This window comes from Notothenia rossii (genome assembly GCF_949606895.1).
Source record: "Notothenia rossii genome assembly, chromosome: 5".
Taxonomy (NCBI): Eukaryota; Metazoa; Chordata; class Actinopteri; order Perciformes; family Nototheniidae; genus Notothenia; species Notothenia rossii.
In genome coordinates this window covers 54,524,591-54,545,206 of record NC_136903.1, presented here as the reverse complement: position 1 = coordinate 54,545,206, position 20,616 = coordinate 54,524,591, and the positions used below count along the sequence as shown (strand labels likewise).

General features: G+C 38.1%; 1 protein-coding gene across 1 annotated transcript; it reads left to right on the top strand.

The window, feature by feature from the left end:
• The first annotated feature begins 237 nt into the window (after window positions 1-237).
• On the top strand, window positions 238-18,696 carry chmp4ba (charged multivesicular body protein 4Ba). The gene is made up of 5 exons (XM_079680081.1): window positions 238-610; window positions 13,539-13,716; window positions 14,403-14,517; window positions 15,455-15,578; window positions 16,172-18,696. The coding sequence occupies exons 1-5, from the start codon at window positions 427-429 to the stop codon at window positions 16,234-16,236; spliced, it is 666 nt and encodes a 221-aa protein (XP_079536207.1). The 5' UTR covers window positions 238-426; the 3' UTR covers window positions 16,237-18,696.
• The last annotated feature ends 1,920 nt before the right edge of the window (window positions 18,697-20,616 follow it).

The window sequence follows — 20,616 nt, the reverse complement described above, 5'->3', positions numbered from 1 at the left end:
ATAATATAAATAATAATGAATTAAAAAAACGTTTTTATACTTTTGGCAATAGTAATATTAAAAACAGTTTTATATCTATATGTAGAAAATGTTTTTTTTAATTCTGAAGGTAAACGATTTCTAAAAATAGATTTATTTTTCTGGCAGATATTTAAAAGCTCATTTGTGAATTTCCCTGAACGCATGACACGCATGAGTCACGTAACAGCGCTGACGTAATTACATCACGGGGCCTTTCTGGAAGAGGCGGAAGAAGAGACAAAAATAACAACAACAGCAGCAGAGGCTGCCCTCCGCTCGGTTACTAACGTTATAGTTACCTAGAAAGACAACCAAGCAATTTAACGACCACCTGTCCTGTACCACAAAGGCCCGGCTGTTCGTGTACGGTTAAATCAGCCGTTATTGTTTCCATTTACTAACAAAATGTCGCTGTTTGGTAAGTTATTCGGCGGCGGGGGTAAGGGTGGGAAAGCGCCGACACCCCAGGAGGCTATCCAGAAACTCCGAGAAACCGAGGAGATGTTGGCCAAAAAACAGGACTTTTTAGAAAAGAAAATCGGGGAGGAGCTCGTTACGGCGAAGAAGAATGGCACGAAAAATAAACGAGGTGAGAAAGAAAGCTCCTGAAGTTGACGGGTTAGTCAAACCGCTAGTTAGTTAGTTAGCCTGCGGGCTAACGACAGGGAAGGAACCGGGAAGTTGACAGGCTCTCATGTTAACGGCAACTGAACAGGTCACCTAACTCTAAATGTGTCTTTAAAAGACAGCAGTGTTAATACTATTTCTGTAGAATGAAATGAACTGAAAGGGACACATCAAACAACAAGTGAGAGCTACTAACCTACAAACTTGACTGTATTGTTTCATTCACTTTGACTCTGTAACGTAACGTCCAACTGTCTGACTAACTAGCTACTAGACAGTAGCTTGTTCACTTAATGAACAATGGACAATTTGAGCAGAAACACATTAATAGTGTGTGAGGCTTTAAGAAATCCCATACTTTTTTTTATAATCATTTACCAATCAAAAGTACATATAGTATGTTACTATCTTTTATATTATGGATTTAACCGAAAATAAATTATAAATATTTAATAACATTAAATAAATGTCTAAACTGGATAAACAAATGAATAAAAAGGCAAGAAATCGAAATAATAACAAAAAAAGAGGAAGCAAATAGCATTAATGGGTAGCTAACAACAATTCAATATATAAAAGATAGAATAAAACAACCAAAGGAATAAGAACAAAACAGTATGTTAAGGATAGGTATTAAAACACAGAATAAGTCGCATTTAAAGGCAATGTAGTGTACATATATTTATGATCTAACAGCATGCATTTATTATAGCCGTAGTAATTCCAAAAAATAGGTTATGTAACTCAGAACCAGAGAACCTTGTAAAATAGTCAAAGAAAAAAAAAAGTTTTCGACAAAAGCCAAAAATCTAACCGGCCTGTGACATGCTTTGAGTGACACAAAGTTCTTGCTAAAAGTATCCGGGTAATACGCTTCGATAAAGGCTTGTTTAACAGCACAGACAACTGAAAGGCTATTTTAAATATCCAAATACTTCTGTGTATGACTTTAGAAAAAGGCTCATAGTTGTAACTCATTACCGAAATAGTGACTTCAAAAAGAGTAATTACATATTCTCTTGATTCCTATGATGACAACTAACATTAATATGTACTCTTATTTCATACTTGCATAAATAGGAACATGTTTGTTTTCTACAAAGATAATGGATTAAAAAACGTTTTTGTTACCAAATGGAAACTTTTCTGGTTTCAGGAAGTTTTTAGTAATTTGGGACTTTTTAATTAATTGAAGGCATTCTTGTAAGACTTTTTAAGATAGTAATTTAACATTAATATATATATAGTGTTTTAAATGTCAGCATATGAAGTTTTCAACTGTAGATACATTCACTGACAGAAGTATGCACTGTGGCAAAAAGTGCTCTGGATTATCAGGGTTTCATTTGAACATAGGCAGCTTCCTTCTATCTAGCAAATACTGCTTACAGGGAGCGGCCAGGACTTTACGTTTGGCAATGATCCTTATCAACTGCACTATGATCTGTTTGATATAGTATTGTGGAAGACGTGGCACTGACGTAGTGTTTGTAAGGCCTGTAGAGGATGTGCTCATTCACAATAGCACTCGGATGCTGCATTTAAAGCCACGGCTTCATCTAAGGCAGGGGAGTCAAACTCAAGGCCCGGGGGCCAAATCCGGCTTCATTTGATGTGGCCTGCAAGAGCTTGCAAAGAATATAATACGTTTATTATACGGTTACATGCTACTTTACAGTATATCTATTTATTTTTAATTAATTTCTTATTTTATAGTTATTTGTCTTTTTTTTTATCTTTGATTTATCCTTAATTGTATTAATCTGTTCTGTCCTGTTTTTCAATCTCACCCTGCTTTTAAACTACTGAAGTTCTCCACGGGATTAATAAAGGTCCATCTTATCTTATCTTACTGAAGCACGTTGCCCATAAACTACATGTCCCACAATGCATCTCATTTTGTGACATGCGCACTGAAAAGACTTGCAATTATTTGCCCTAGACTTCTGCTTTCAGACGTAGTTAATTACGAAGTTATTACCCTATCCGAAACAAATCCAATGCAGAGGCAATAATATAATATAATATATTATTTCTTATAAATATTATGAATTTATATATGTATATTTATAAAGTTACAACCGGCCCTTTGAGTGCAAAGGTAATGCTAATGTGGCCCACGATGAAATTGAGTTTGACACCCCTGATCTAAGGGCTTTAAGAAATCCCACACTTTACAGCAATTTCAACTTTCCAGAATAAAATGGTGACGCAAACTTTGGAAAGTTGTCATTGCAGCGATAACATGCTCCTCCATCTAAAAACAGTAAAGTAAAAAAACTTAAAATGAGCACAATCTTAAATAGTACACACTAAATGGTTATTATATGGAATATGTACTTAAACATGTTATTGAGCAACAGAGTGGTGTCAACATGCTGACCACAATTCATTTTCAGTAGATTCAGTCCTGTATAAAAAGTCACTGCTTTAAAAAATTGCGAAATAAAAAAAGATGACTGTATTCTATATCTTGCACATGTTTAATAGTGTTATATTATTATTTGTATTTTGCATTAGGACTTAGTTCACAGCTCATATTAACCTCAAAGCTGTATTTGTTTATACTTCAACTGGACAAAAAAGTGTCTGTTCTGTTGACCTGCGCTGCTACAAGTTGGCTCGGCTCAACTCATTTGTATACGTCTGCTATCAGATTGCATTGCCAGAAAGATGGAATAAATGACAACACACTTTAATACCAGGTATGAACTCAAAGTCCTGTGATCTGATGTCATCACCCTGATAAAGACTGTGTGTTATAACCTGCTGGAAATGTTGTCAGACAACTTTAAACATAATATCCATCAATAAGTGATTTTTCATGTTGGAGAAGAGCTTCGCTAACATTTAAAAAAACTTTCTTCAGTTAGCTGCGTTGTTACTCTGTAGGTTGAAGCTGTGACAGCAGTGTTGCAGTGGACCCAACTACTTTTAAAATATATATTATATTATAATCCAAAATTCATTAAAATGTAACATCTTGTTATTTTAGAACTATTTCTACGTCATAATGTAGTTATTTGCTACTTCTCTGGTTAAACATGTTACGGTTCTTGCATAAAGATATCTGCAAGTGTACTGTAATTACTATAATGACTGGTGCTATGTTAATAATATATCATGTAATAACACAGTCAAAAACAATGTAACAATATAACTAGGCACATCACTGTCACGGTCTGTGTGCATGTATGCATTTTCTATCTTTTTCAAAAGTCAGAACAATTTTTTTAGTCATGCATTCAAGTCATTCAAAGTAAACTCAATACTTTTAACAACCAGCTGGCTCCTGGTTGTCTTATATGTTCAATTATATTTATTTGAATGCTTTTGTGGAGTCCAACTAAGTTGCGTTATGTAACTAATAAAAACTAAAACTACGACATCTATGATGCAACAACATATCCTTTCTAGGAACTCATTTGCACTGCTAGCTCATTTGAAACAGGTTTAAAAGTCCTGTTCTTCATTACATTGTACAAGCTTTAAACCCTGAAACCTGATTTTCAACAAGCTCATCCAATCAGCAAACCTCCCTATAGTCAGGTGGTAAATAACACACACAAAGGTAAATGGCCTATACTTACAGTTGCAAGAAAAAGTATGTGAAACCTTTGGAATTACCTGGATTTCTGTATAAGTTGGTCATAAAATGTGTTCTGATCTGCACGTTTGAAGTTTGCAAAAGAGCACCTGGATGTTCCACAGCACTACTGGCAAAAATATTCTGTGGACAGATGAAACCAAAGTTGAATTGTTTGGAAGGAACACACAACGCTATGTGTGGAGAAAAAAAGGCACAGCACACCAACATCAAAACCTCATCCCAACTGTGAAGTATGGTGGAGGGAGCATCATGGTTTGGGGCTGCTTTGCTACCTCAGGGCCTGGACAGATTGCCATCATCGACGGAAAAATGAATTCTCAAGTTTATCAAGACATTTTGCTGGAGAACTTAATGCCATCTGTCCACCAACTGAAGCTCAACAGAAGATGGGTGATGCAACAGGACAACGACCCAAAGCACAGAAGTAAATCAACAACAGAATGGCTTCAACAGAAGAAAATACGCCTTCTGGAGTTGCCCAGTCAGAGTCCTGAACTCAATCCAATTGAGATGCTGTGGCATGACCTCAAGAGAGTGATTCACACCAGACATCCCAAGAATATTGCTGAACTGAAACAGTTTTGTAAAGAGGAATGGTCCAAAATTCCTCCTGACCGTTGTGCAGGTCTGATATGAAACTATAAGAAACGTTTGGTTGAGGTTATTGCTACCAAAGGAGGATCAACCAGTTATTAAATCCAAGGGTTCACATACTTTTTCCACCCTGCACTGTGAATGTTTACATGGTGTGTTCAATAAAAACATAAAAACATATAATTGTTTGTGTGGTTTTAGCTTAAGCAGAATGTGTTTGTCTGTTGTTGTGACTTAGATGAAGATCAGAACACATTTTATGACCAATTTATGCAGAAATCCAGGTAGTTCCAAAGGGTTCACATACTTTTTCTTGCAACTGTATATAGTGCTTTATCCAGTCTTTAAGACCCCTCAAAGCGCTTTACATACTACATGTCATTCACCCATTCACACCCATTCATACAGAGCAGTGTACCTTACTCTAGGACCTAACATTCACACACATTCACACAACGTTGGCCATGCCATCGGGAGCAACTCAGGGTTAAGTATCTTGCCCAAGGATACATCGACATGTTGACTGCATGGGCTGGGATCGAACCCACAACCTTGTGGCTGCGAGGGAGTGCGGTCACTCCCTCGCAGCCACAATCCATACATTTTTCAAAGTAAACATAATAAACCTGTAGTGATGGCAGCATCTGCACCATGGCAGGTTTAACCACTTTACACATTTTCCTTTGTGCTCTTTGACATCAAGTCTCTTAAAAAGGCCCTTTGGCTTTGTTAAACATTTTCCACCTGGGTTATTCCTCCAAGCCATAGAGGGTGGCTATGTAACAGCTACTAACGCAGAACCTCAGCCAGGGAATCCAATGAGCATTTACCTCCTGCACTCCTGTACAGGAATATTTTGGTTGTTGCATCAAACAATTCAGGTGACGTGTTACCATGGCAGATCAGATTTCCTTATGAAAAGACTTTTTTCTAATTCAATTACCAATTAAAAAATTGTCAGTAATTAAGGTTTCATGATATTTTCCATATTTTCCCATTATGCCACAGTCACAGGTAGGGATAACACTTAGTCAGACCCTGACTTCATCAGCATCTGCCTGAAGAAAAGAAAGCCCCTCAGGGCTCAACGCTAACTTTTAAAAGTGGTTGCCAGACTGGCAGCCAGGCATCAGCTTTTGGATGCCAAAACTGAAAATACGGTTGCCATTTTTAGTCACCTTATATTTAAAATAATTAAGATACTATACAGTTATACATCAACTTAATAATGAACATGTGACACAAAAGAATGTTCAAGTGCTTTACAACAAGTAATTAACACAATTAATTGAAACTTAAGTGGTAGTAAACGTGTCCACCCTCAATTGTTGGTATACAAAACACCAGTAGTGCAGCTGTCGTCATGTTCTTCACAGATGAATTGAGTAAGTCACTAGTTTCTTGGTCATCTGTTGTCTTTCTTTCAAATGTGGGTTTCCTTGACCTTTGTGCTGACCTCCACCATTGATCCATTGGCCCTTCAGCATTGAAGCCTTGGATTGGCCAGACTAATACATTTCTAATGTTAAATAAATGAGAACCATTCACAGTTAAGAATTATATATGAATTATGAATGCTGTAAATTACCTTTAAAATGTGTTACCTTTTTATAGAAGTGATTATATTTGTATGCCAATATTTTCCTAAGGTAAAGTTTCGTTTTGCACTTTTATTTTGATAGTAATAAGATCGGGACTCTTATTTTGAAGGAACCTTTACCGGAAGTGAATGCACAACGGAGCAGAATGTACTTATATATTTCGCCTCCCAAGACTTTACACATGTCCTCTTTGCTTTTCGTTCGTGTTCACCTTGCGCTTTATCAGTTGAAACATTTTGAACATTCGTTTGAGAAGTTGAGGTGTTGGCCGAACTTTTTACCCCACAGTCAAACAACTTAATTTGCTTCGCCATTTTTTGTAAAAACAAACACAGCGCACCGCGCAGTGCGCACGCGAGTTAACGTGCATCGCTTTCTGGCTCCGTAGTCACACCAATGCACGTGCAACTTAAGTATCAGGTTCGACTGGTCACAACAATAATTAAATATCACTCTTAATACAACAAATAATTAACATTTATCTATTTTGGGGTGCACATTTAGCTGTTTGCTGTCCTTATTTCTTTATGTTAAAAACTGGTTGCCACTGATGGCAACCAAAGGCCAAGAAGTGGTTGACATTTTTTCTGAATGGTTGCCAATGGCAACCTGGCAACCGTTACTGTCGAGCCCTGCCCCTTCTCTAGTTCAAATTTATTTGAACTAGAGAAGTTATTTCTTTTATGACCACCTACGTATATAAAAACATTTTGATTTTTTTGATTTTTTTTCTTTTTTCCCTTCTTTTTCCATATTATATTGTCACTTTTAAATGACATATTGGGCTTCATATTCAAAATGCAATATGTTTGAGCATAATACGGAAAGCAGCAGAAAAGCAGAAACGCGTAGACTTGAATATCTGTTAATTTATCACAAGTAATAGTAATAACTTGATCACATATTGCACATTTCCTCATATTGTGCAGCCCTACTTTACACACATAGGAAAGCTAAAACTGAAGAGTGCCAGGAACAGGAAAAACAAAGGGTCACAGAACTAAACCTAAAATCTAAGTGTGCAGGCTGAGTGCAGCTCTGCATCCGATAATTTAATAATGATTTGTGTGATGTAGGTAATATTGTTATCAGTCCAGAAAAAGAGCCGGGTGCTGATGTAATACGATGACAAATCTAATCTGCTGCTGTCTGGCTCCTAGTGGAGCAAAGCAGCCACATACAGTGATACAGGTCTATATGTGACCAAATCAGTGTTGTAGTCCAAGTCACTCTCAAGTCACCACTCTTCGAGTCCAAGTCCGAGTCACCTAGGGAGAGTCGTAGTCGAGTCCAAGTCCGAGTCACCCAAGGAGTGTCCGAGTCGAGTCCGAGTCATCATTGCCTGTGTTCGAATCCAAGTCTGAGTCACCTAAGAAGAGTCCAAGTCAGAAACACAAGTCTTCATGTATTAACCTTCGTGGATATATGTGTTGAAATGTAGCTGCTCCTCTACATTGCTTTTATACTGTCATTTTATATTAATCTGTCTATTTAAATGCTGTGAAGCCAGTTTGGCTACAATTCTTGTAATAGGTGCTATTGTGGTGCCGAGAGATGGGAGTCGGAGGCGGGGTATCAAAGCTACAAGCTAGACTTTTATTTAGCATCGGAACACACATGTAAACAACTTCATGGACGGGAAGCAAAGAACGGCGGAAACAGGAAGTCCGGCTCACTAAAATGTTCGTGCGGAATAATACCCCAACCCATAGATCCGTGGGTGAATAATGTCAATCACCACACTATACAAATATAAAGCTTATTACTAATATTATTATTATTATTATAAATAAAACTATATTTAAAATGAGTTATCTTTTAGAGAAGTGATTATATTTGTATGCCAATATTTTCCTATGGTAAAGTTTTCGTTTTCCACTTTTATTTTGATAGTAATAAGATCGGGACTCTTATTTTGAATGAACTTTTACCGGTTAAATCGGTTTACTAATAAAGATCAGCCCCAGAAAGCACATGGCTACTTAGCATGCAAAAGGAAGTCATTCTGCATCTTAAGTAGCCATGTGCTTTCGTGTTATCGGCTGAATCTTTATTTATTGATTAATCACGTTACTCTGATGATAGTGTTCAAGACAGCCTATATGTTCAAGACAGCCTATATGTCTGAACTCGATCCTTAGAGTAGTTACGGAGCCTTCTCTTCAATATTGTTTCCACATAACGAGCATTTTGCGCTGCTCTTTTCCAATGTGGAAGCAGAATGTGCAAAAGCATACAGCAGGATGCGGGGTGTGTCTCTAGACATCTTTAGACTGGAATAGCGGGGCCCACTCGCCTCGCAAGTGCACACGCCAGGACAGAGGACATCAGACTCCAGAGAAAACTTGCCCGAGTCCAAGTCCGAATCATCATTACCTGTGTCCGAGTCACCCAAGGAGTGTCCGAGTCCACGTCATCATTATCTGTGTTCGAGTCCGAGTCCAAGTCATCGCGTACGAGAATTCACGAGTCCGAGTCGCGTCAATCAGTGCGCGAGTCGAGTCACGAGTCCCGAAAAATCGGCACTCGAGTACTCCATCTCTGGACCAAATCCATTGAGTTTCAGTGTTTCAACGTTGTTTAGCTACATGTAACTATGGATTAGTTTTCCACATGAAGAAAATGGTGCGAGTTGTCTGTGAACTTGCACAGAGGCACAACAGTTTTAACATGATAATTATGACATGACTAATATGTTGTTAGATACTGTTGAACATGTTCACCAACTTAGTTTAGTGGGCTAGCATTTCTTCTTAAGCACTAAACACAAATATCATCAAATGTGTTTGGACAAAATGATGGAAAGAATAGTTTTTTGATGGGAGGATGTTGCAACTTTTACGGGTATTGCATTCGTCGATCATGAAGTCAAGGGTTCATGAATATATTTACCGAATGTAATGGCAATCCATCCATAACTTACTGCAATATTTCAGTCTAAAATTAAGTGAATCCATCCTTGAGGTTTGAGGTTACACGCATAACCCATTTTCAGAAATATAAAGCAGGTCTGACATTAGAAATGGCCCACTGGCCCGGAAGCACTATTTAGACCCCCCGGGCCAGCATAACGTACTTTCCACTTGCCCACTTGGTTCCACAAAAAACTTCTTCGTTTTTTAAATGGTCCTGTGGTATTGGTATTTTGACTAGCAATTTTGTTAAATTGTTTCGTTTATTAACGCTACAACATAGCGTTTCGTGAGGCGGTTGTCGTTGTTGGGTGAAAAGCAAACAGCTGCGGAAGCGCAGCGCGAGCAGGCTCCCGTGAGCGCGCTCGTTCACTACAGACTTTCTCGCCACCTAACCATTCGCCAAAATGTTTTTAATACTAGCGGTAACCGGCCAAGCTCCGGGCAAATAACAATCTTCAAATAACGGAATGTCACCGGAAGAGTTAAAGGAGAGTGATAGGGAGTATGAGAAGAAGAGGGAGAGAAAGTTTCAGCCACACTGGCTTGATCGATGGAGTTGGCTTCAATATGATGCGAATATAAACAAGGTATTTCGTCGGCTCTGTACATCAATGCCGACCTATGCTAACAAGTGAGTGAAGAGTAGAACATAAAGGTATTCACTATACGGAAATGTCCCAGCAGTTTAGGAGATGGAGGGCCAGTGGAATTTGACCCTTAATGTCTACCCTATAGTGTAACAGGCTTTTCAGTTGAAAGGATTAAGAATAACCAGGTTATAGAGATACTTTTGCTCAAAAAGCTGATGGCTTTATCCTGTATACTTTTACCTGTGTTTCTAAAACACTTTTCGTAAATGTGTATATTTATGTAACACATATTTTGTACAGCATTGCAATGGCAGCAAGAAAGCAAGATAAAAACAAAGATATCACTAATAGCTGTGCATCTTCAAAATAATACTCACAGGCTGCCTTCAACAAAAGAAATGACCAGTTGCTGCTCAAGAGGGCGACATGGTAGAACGTTTTGATGCTAGACCTAAATCTTATCTGGATTTCTTTTGAAGTTAAACCTTATGTAACTTCTTGAAGCTGTAGTTCAGACAAACACCAGCATACACTAATCTCACCTTACTACCTCCTCACACAATGACTCAGCAAGTTTAAGGCACCGCTCCCATGACGAGGACATTTCCCATGTCAGCACCACAATGAAGATTCTCTCATTGTTTAAATTGTAATATTTAGAATTACGCTTGAAAACAATTGATGAATCATATACAGGTAAGCTAAAGTGAGTATTAAATGAATTGACATAGGGTTCTAACTAAGGATTATATTAAGGTTTATTTTTCAATGATCAGTTTAGTCTATTTAAGATCTGAAATTAGTGGAAAATGGCCCGTCACAATTTCCTCAGTCTGAGCCATAGTTCAAAAACTAAGTCTATGTAGTATTTATAATGTATTAAATATAATTTATACAAAAAAAGGTAATTGTATTTGGTAAACTATCTTCAAATTAGGGCTGCACGATATACCATGTGTGCAATATTCACATCGCACAATTCACATTTTTTTTTTTTAAATGATTATGTTTTATTTTTATTTTAGTAGGCAAATTAACTCAAACACGTCATGTTACAATTATTTTGCTGCTTGCTACAAAAAGAAAACTTGCGCGGCTCTCATGTCAGGGGTACTTGAGTGAGTGACATGCAGGCTCTGCATGCATAGCAAACCACATCACAATCAAATCTCCAAAGCAAACAAACCCGGTGATTAAGACCCCATTTACACGGAAACGTTTGCGTTAACGCACCGTATGCGTTTTCAAAAAAGTCCTCCGTTCACGCCCATTCGATTCATTTAACGTGTCCGTTCACACGAGACCGCTGGAAACGCTGTAGTACATATGCCGGGCCTGTAAGTGGCGCTGCTGCCGCCACAAAATACACCAAAAGCAGCGAAGAAGACCCCGGAGCATGGTTGCCATGGTTGCCCTTCTGTTTATTTTCCGCGGTGGACGGCGTGTGCCCCTGCTGTAAATCTCTCCGGTAGTCCACCAGCAGATGAAAAACACCCACCTCTCCGCCTCTTCCAAGGGACGAGAAAACCGTGCAGCAGAGTTTCCGTTAAAAAAGAAATGTGCCGGTCAACATGTTAAAGCTTAAATCTTCCGGACAAAATTAGAAAAGTGCTGGTCAGAAGTCTTCTTTGTTATTTATTGAGCTTTAAAACAAATTGAAAACGATTTTCCACCTTGGGACCCGTTATCGTTTGCGGGGTCCGTTTCTATTGTTTTGTTACAGCCTCGTGTAAACGAAAGGGCTATACGCAAGAGAAGCTATGCGGAGACAACCCGTATCGTCCTCGTGTAAACGGGGTCTAAAGGTAAAAACACTGAATAAAGTAGTTTCATGTGTTTCTCCAAGGCAGTTCGGCGCTGCTAACCGAGCTAGCTCAGCTTGTTGCTCTGATAACTTAAAGTGTATTTGAATAATATATTGTAGGGCCATACCTATATAAAACATGTCTGTGAAGCTTTTTTTTCAAAATACCTAACAGATCATGCATTTTAGCCATGCCTCATTTCGCTCTATTTGCTGTATTCCAGCACTGTCTTCACAAGGGCTGATTCTGTGGCAAATGAGCTGCAGCTGACCACGCCCCCCTGCAAAGGAGGGGGGCGAGGCACGAGCGTCATGTTACCATGCTGTCACCATGCCACGCCAACCTCTCATTCCCTTGATAGGTGGAGAGTTGCCCATATAGGCGGAGCTCCTTGTTTCTGACATCACAGATATTTCAAATCTGTATCAGAACCGTTGCAGCCCCGTTTTTAGAGATTTGGGTATGGAGGAAAAGAGAGAAGGTTGTGTTTTCTGACACTTGGTGAGTTCTCTGACACACCAGGGACAAATATTCATGTATAAAAGATTTACAAAAGTGCATTTTGCATGATGGGTCCCCTTTAAGATCCAGACGTCCGTGACTAAAATCCTTCATCCGGTTAAATATTGTTAAAAAAAATACCAACTGTATAGCATTAAAGTTCAAGAAAGGATGGTTTGCGGACAAAAACAAAACGGTCTTTTCTTCAATTCCTGTATTTTTTCATATCGCAATATATATCGCAGGGGGAAAGAAATCGCAATGTCAGTTTTTTCCAATATCGTGCAGCCCTACTTCAAATAAAAGAATGGCATGTTTAAGAAGATGGAACCAGTGAATGTTTGTCATCTTTATCCTTCAAATGGGTTAAACAAACTTCAAATATCACTTTTTTGTTATCAACCGACCCCAGTCTGAGATCAGGGGGAAATCCAACGGTTGTCTCCAAATACGTTTTTTCAAATATATCATCCCGGTTATTCTAAGTTGATACTGTGAGCTGGAGGAAATGCAGGTCTTGTCAGGAAGCAATAGTGAGAGGACAACTCGAAACAGCCTGAGGTCACACTGACAGAGATTTGGCTCAGACAGGATTTTATCCGATTATCAGAGTCCTGTTTCATTAAGTCAAACACTTTATTTCAATATCTCACAGCAGCGCAGCCTTCCAGCCTTCCTCTTCTGCTCATGACTTACCAAAGGTCCCAAAGTTCCTGTCTACTTGAGCTGTTATCACTGTCCTCAGCTCGACCTGAGGTATAGTGCTACTGAATCCTCTGTTTGTTTCCGTCTCGTTCTTAGACTTTTGGACTTGGATGTTTCTTTTAAGGCCAAATAGCTTTTTTTAAATAAACAAAACAAACTGAGAAAAAATCTAAAAGCTTACTACTACTACTATTTTTAAATAAAAATAATATAATAGTAATTAAGAATGAAATACAATTAAATAAATTAAGTAAGGTTGCAATGCATGTTCGTAAGCATTATATTACAACATTAAGGAGACAATTAAAGAACAGTATGATATATTTCTATACTTTTCTGTTTGCCAAGGGGTTGTTACAATTGTATCCTTATTTTATTTCTATCCGTTTCTGATTTCTTCCTCTGAAGCATCGCATTTTAATCCCTACCTCTGGGCCTTCTAAAAGTGATTCCCCAATTTCTGTTTTACTGTGACAGCATTAGCAGGAATTTGAAACAAGATTAGGTTTCTGTAGCCGCTTCAATAAGAAATGTTCTCCTCAACTAACTTTGTATCTGTTTCTGTGCAGCGGCTCTACAGGCCTTGAAAAGGAAAAAGCGTTACGAGCAGCAGCTGGGTCAGATCGACGGCACGCTGTCCACCATCGAGTTCCAGAGGGAAGCACTAGAGAATGCCAACACCAACACAGAAGTGCTCAAGAACATGGGCTACGCCGCCAAGGCCATGAAGGCTGCACATGAAAACATGTAAGAGACATTTAGAAACAAATGACAGGTTACATTTAACCATTGTTATTGTAAGTATGTAATAGAGTGGTGCAGGGATGACGTGTTTCTGTTGGCCGACCTCAACATTTGAAGCATCTCCTTGACACAAAGCCAATGAGATTTTACCACAGATTTTGGATTATTGCAGAAAATAAGCTCTGGCGAAAACACGTTTATCATACATACATCTTTTGTTCAGCAGGATCATCTCCACATATTAGAACCACTTTTATGATTTTTGAAGAGTAACTGCAATCGGCAGAAGTTAAAAGCTAACATTAGGCTTTAAACAAACTACAGCAAGGTCACATGACTTTACGTCACCTCCGCTAATCTAAGGGTGGCACCTTTTCGGCATGATGGTGTTTTGTAGTCTCATAAGACATTTTATCAAAACATAGAAGCTGCTGACATTCACCAGTGGGGTATTTTATGTCGTGGAGTCAATATACTCTTCTAAGTTTTGTTGAACGCAGACCCTGTTTTGGCTTTTAACCAGAAACATTTTCTAAAAACCATTGACTACAAGACAAGCAAACCAGAAGTGGCGATATGCACACTCTCTTGGGACTCATTCCTGCACCACTTTATACTGGTTTATTTTGGGACATGTTGTATTCATGCATTCATTTACACATCCTCACATCTCTCTTTGTGTTTCACAGGGACATAGACAAAGTAGACGATCTGATGGCGGACATCACGGAACAACAGGAAGTAGCTCAAGAAATCTCAGATGTCATTTCCAGACCGATCGGTTTCGGGGATGAGTTTGACGAGGTGAGAACATCCCCGGAAATCAGGAACCCGACTCAAATAATCTGCCACAGCTCTATTCTTCATGAAAGTAGTGAACAAATCTATGTTTTACTAAAAGACAAAGTAAATAAGTAATTGCAACATAAGAAAGAGCAGAAACATTTTATATTTTCAGAATTTACTGACCAAATGGACTTGACTTGTTGACACATCAATAAAGGGAAAATGTAATATTGCGTGAATATGTGCCTTTTTGGAGGCCCTCCTCAACTTTCATCAATATTTAAGAATATCACCAGGATTTAGCATGTCTCCATAAATGTATAAACTATTAGGCGCTTTCACACCGCAGTGCTTTTCCCACAAAGGTTCATGAGAACTCTTTAGTTCTCATGAACTAAGTACAGATCGCGTTCACACCGGAACGGTACGTCCACACAGCAGCTTTAAAAAAATCTTCCAACGCTTCCAACGCTTCTCTGCCCATTGAATTTGAATGGGAGTGACGTCACTTTGCCTCGCTTTTCGCCGAACTGCATTGTGGGGAAGCAAAGCGAAGATTTCCAGGATTTTCAGGATTCAAAAGTTGAGCAATGTTCAACTTTTGAAGCTGAGCTGGAAGCGTCAGCCAATCAAATCCCGTTTATGCAAATCTGACAGTACAAGCGCTAGCCAATCAAACCACGTGCAAGCTGGGAGAGCCAGACCACAGTTCATTTCCTCATATTCGAAACTGGAAATTTGTTCCGGATCTTTTTGGTGTGAACGCAACATTTCGGAACTATATCGGAACTAAAGTGGGAAAAGTACTGCGGTGTGAAGCGCCCATTGTAGTTACAGCTGCTGGCATTAAGATCAAATGGATAAAAAGAAGTGTGTCTTTTATTATAAAATAAACTAGTCTTTGTCTGTGGTTGGTTAATTGATAACTCGTTTGTGTGTTTTTGTGTGTGTTCAGGACGAGCTTATGGCTGAGCTGGATGAGCTGGAACAGGAAGAGCTGGACAAAAATCTTCTGGAAATCCAAGGAGAAGACGTTCCTCTACCCAGCGTACCATCTACATCACTACCATCGAGACCAGGTATTATTATAAGTAAAAAGTCTATGTCATACTCACACAAACAGCACACATATCTACACAATCATCATTAGCCAAACCTTTTCAAACCGAGCAATTCAGCATTTATATCTTATTCATATTTATACACCACTAAAGCGTTTATTACGATATACATGTTACATATTAGGGCCGCACAATTCATCAGAATTTGTTATTTAATTAGTTATTTTTTCAAAGATGAGCTTCCATATCATATATTGTATATTTTATTTTATCCTTATATTTGACATTTTACTTTAACTTCTTGTGTTTATATAAACATCTTTATGTTCTTTTTTTAATCTTTTGAATGCATGTTCAGTTTTAACTTCAAATATTTATATAAATATTTGTATTCTATTTAATGTTATTTAATCCTTTTATTAGACCATGTATTTTAACTTCCTTATTTTTATAAATGTTTTAATTATATTTTTGTTTTAATTAAACATTTATTTTGTTCTAAAATGGAGCAACTGTTTCGAAACCCAATTTCCCCAAGGATAAATCAAATGTTCTGATTATGAATAACATTATTAAATCTGAGGTTTATTTCCGTTTGCTCCTGTTTTTAGACAAGAAGAAGGTGGAAGAAGACGAGGACGACATGGCGGATCTGGAGGCGTGGGCGGCTAACTAAGCTAGCTCGCCCTGCTAGCTAGCTAATGCCCCTCTCCTGTCTGTGTGAAGGCTGCTTCCATCTGGAAGAGAGGCAGGGACTCTGCGTAGCCTACGTGCATATATCTAAAACAGACCCCAACCCAAAGTATGCACTTGTACACTGACTTTACGAAATGAACCCAGGCTTTTCTCCTCATTAATGTGATCTCTTTGCTCCAGCTGTGCACTCCTTAAAGGGCATAGAGTCGCCAAACAAATGCCCTCCAAGCCTGTGGTGATGTATATCGCTCTCTTATTTTTGAGTACATGAATGTGCACTTTGTGTAACAAGTGCATACTATAGGTGACGGGTGTGTGGAGGACGAGTTTCTGAGAGGAATGTGAAGAATAAAAAGATGTGTAAGGGGAGAAAAAAAAGAAGAAAAAACAGATCATGATTCAGCCATTTTTCTGCTTCCTGCGTTGTCATCTCTCTGCTCTTCTAAAACAATGACGACAACCCCTCATCTATAGCTGCTAAATGTCTGCAGCAGCAAAATAAAATATGAATGATATGTAGGACTTTCTCATTCAGAAATGGATGTTACAGCAGTGGAAACATCTTGTAAAGAGAGGATCGGGGGTTTGATCCCTCTGTCTGCCATATCTCCTTCTGAAGGGTCCGCAGGCAATGCTTAGTCTCTCATAGCTAACTCTGGATCTAATCAGTTAAATTCATTAATGTCATGTGAATGGAAAACACTTACATGGGCTTACTTTATTGAAAATGTAACAAGGCAACTGTTTAATCATCATAAGGTTTCTTTTTGGAAATCAAATGCTAACAGCTACAATTCCCAAATGTTCAATTATAGAGATCCCATAAGAACCACCTATCACCAAGAGTGGAAGATGTAATCAAACTGCTTTGCTTAAGTCAATGTAGCAATACTAAATGGTAAACATACTCAGTTTTCAAAGTCCTGCAATTAAATTCCTAAGTAGAAGTGCAAAAGTATTGGCCTCCATATATTCTTATGCTCATTTAATGATTGTATATCCTCTGCTGGATAACTTAACCCATGATTATATGTCCATGTTTATTCATTAGCTGATTTATATTTAATATTAGCTATGAATCTGAATCTACAATGGCTGTCAGATAAAGGTAGTGGAGTAAAAAGTACTTTATTGCTTTCCAAAATGTAATGGAGTAGAAGTATAAAGTAGCATAAAAGGAAAATACTCAGATACCCTAAAATTGTACAGTACATGATAAAGTGATTTTCTGTCCATTAGTGTTATTTAGCGCTAGGCTAGCATTGTAATGTACTGTTTAATTAACTGAATGAATTGTTACAGTGGTGGATTGTTACTTGCAGTACTGTACTAGAGTGTCACTTTGCGATTCTTCTACTTTACTGTAAATGTTTTGGATAATCTTTCGCGTAACAAACTGTCAATTGACACTGAAAATTGCAGAGTAAGATTTGGAAGAACTTGTACTTTAATTAAGTAATCTCCATGTTATGCTTCTGTTTACTTATACTCCACTATATATCAGAAGGTAGGAAACATTGTACACTTACTCCCCTATTTCCACTTCTTTTCACTTCTCAAAGAATTCAAGGCTTTATTTGTCATATGCACAATAGCTACAGTGTAGTTTTAGCATATCAATATAAAGTCTCATGTTCCTCCAATAATTGAAAATATTAGGTACTTAACATTTCAAAAAGGACAATTGTGCGAGCAGGTTTTTTTTGAGTATTTGTAGATTGTGGTACGAGGATCGGAGTACTTTTGCTTCCGCTGTTCCACTTGTTTGTGTCCCTTCAATATGGCTGCCAGAGGGAACATGACACTCTCCACGCCTCGCCTGTCACTGTGATGCTCTCTGAGAAAATCCTACATTGGTTGAATTTGAAGATAATGTGTGAGTGTGTGTGGTGTTTTTCAGCCTTTTGACACAGTGACCTCTTGTGAATACTTAGTCAAACTGAGACGCTGGGCTGGATGTTTGTCTTCAATCTGCTCTTGGCTCACCTGTGGAGTAAAAAGGATTCAAACGCTGAGACTACATATTTGTCTCGTCATAAAACTTCTGCTCACTTCCCCTTTTCTCATGGCTGCCCTTCCGTCTGTCAACGCACGGTCATGGATCGGAGTCAGTCCAAATAAAAAAAGACGGTTTAGACTGAAATTTAAACACGTCTTTGTAAAAGAAAAAGCTATTCAAAACACATTTCTGTTACGCAAAATCACCTTATTTGTCATTAGGTCGACCCCAGTCCTGATATTTAATTATAACTATTGAAAGATGAATCTTGCATATGCCAATAAACTCTGTTTTCCATTTTTTCCCGTTAACTAAAAACACTCGTGTTCTGTCGACAGAAACACAAAGTGAAAAGACCGGAGATTTTTTCCGTGTGGCGTCCATGTTGCTTTATGACGGGTTGTATACAGTTTATGTTAATAAAGTTGGGATTTGGTGCAAGTTTGGGCACTTTTTTTCTATTCTGTCAGAAATAAGTTTCCCTTTCATGGCTTTTTCAATCATCAGGAATCTGGCTCTGGATATTTAAAAGTGTGTACGTTGATGAAACATTTAGTCTTTCTCATGATCACCTCATCTCAAGTAGGCTACTGAACTGGAATTTAAGCATTTCCATTTTATGCTACTTTATATTTTTTTATTTGACAGGTAGGCCTACAGAGCACATTAGTGAACCCAAAGAATACGTTTAGTTAAAATACCAGTGTTAGCGAAAATGCTTATAGCCCTGTAGTCCCGAGGCAAATTCAAAATGAATAGTCAAGTCAAAGTAAACTTTCTTATCAATATCTCTGACAGTGTGTTTCAAACAGGGAGACTGAAATGCCCTTCCTCTCTAATATTTGCTTTATACACTTTCAGAAGGAAGCAAACTCGTAATACAGTATGCACTACAGTTCCTAGTTTCTTTCCAAAACATGATCTGACATGTTTGACAGTTTTTGTGAATTTCCTCCAACTTCTCTAGGGCTGCTGAGCCTCATACAGCTATCCTCAGAATGTATGTGTGATGTAAGGATGTTTTGGGTGTAGGTCATGATGAGGAGTTGATTCAGCAGCATGGAGTTTCTTTAGTTTGTGTTCAGCTCCAAACCACTGTGGCTCTTCCCCAGAGACTCCATGTCTGTAAGCTTCACAACATAACCCTAAAAACCTCACTCCTACCAGGGTTAGGAGGGTTATTTAAAACATCTATTGTGTTACAACTGCTAGTTACCAAAAGTATAACTTAATCTGAGTATCACAATATAAAAGTAAGATAACTTTACCTAACCTTTGGATTACCTCAATGTCAAATGCGATACAAAAATATCAATAAGATGTTTTTAACTGAAGGGTTTTATGTAAAACAACAGAAAAATGTGACATTAGAAAAGAAGATATTTAGCAACTTTATATTTCTACTTCACTCCCTTTCAGAGGCAGATATATTTTTTTTACTGCACTACATTTATTTTAACACTTGCTGTCACTATACTTTGTAAATATAAAAATGCATGATATGCTGATATTGTATTTGCAGTACTGTACTACTAATCTACAAAGTAGAGTATTTTAAGTATTAATGCTTAAATGCTCTTAGATGTATTTGTCAGTGATACAAACTGGATAATATAATACTGTGAAGATATCCATCCTGCAGAATGATTACTTTTACTTTGATACTTGAAGTACATTTAGCTTATAATACTGTACTTTATACGATTCTGAAGTGGGTCGTTATGCAAGAGGTTACATGACACGTAACCTCTTGCGTCATGTAACCTGTTACTCCCCAAAACCTGTATGTTATGTACTTCAACAGTTAAGCAATGGAACTGCAGCTATTTGGTGACAGTGGTTCGTTTTGTAGACCTCAATTCCCTCCCTGCTGCCTCTGGGTGATAAACATCATTTGACCTTTAACCTGGAGAGATATAGGGTGACACTATGCTGTAGTAAACCACTTTAAACTTGCTCCTAAATATAGCACTCTCAAGTATAATGTTTCTACCAGTTGTCTCAGTATAGCCCCTTCAACGCCATGCTTTCGCTCCCTGCCTCATTGCTACAGCTTTACCTTTTTTACTGATGTTATTTTTATTTGACTCTCACTTACGTTACTTACTTATGTTTTGATTTTGTTAACCTTGTGTGAACCCTAACCTGTCCTGTTTCACTCACTCTGACACCTTTAACTTCCCTGGTGTGGTTAAGGAGTTTTATCTCTGTTTACATTAGTATCTTATCTTATCTCTAATACAACTTAGGCTTCATAGAAATAGCAGCAATTATATTCAGATGTTTGGATAGAACTTGTTCATGAGCTGTCTCATATCAGTGACCTCCTTTCTGACAAACACTCCAGGAAACAGGGAACCA

What these genes read in the sequence shown, in the direction of transcription:
- chmp4ba (XM_079680081.1), top strand. Translation starts at nt 427, where the DNA reads ATGTCGCTGTTTGGTAAGTTATTCGGCGGCGGGGGTAAGGGTGGGAAA. An exon ending in TGGCACGAAAAATAAACGAG is followed by an intron (nt 611 to 13,538) that starts GTGAGAAAGAAA and finishes GTTTCTGTGCAG; the next exon opens with CGGCTCTACAGGCCTTGAAA. An exon ending in ATCACTACCATCGAGACCAG is followed by an intron (nt 15,579 to 16,171) that starts GTATTATTATAA and finishes TCCTGTTTTTAG; the next exon opens with ACAAGAAGAAGGTGGAAGAA.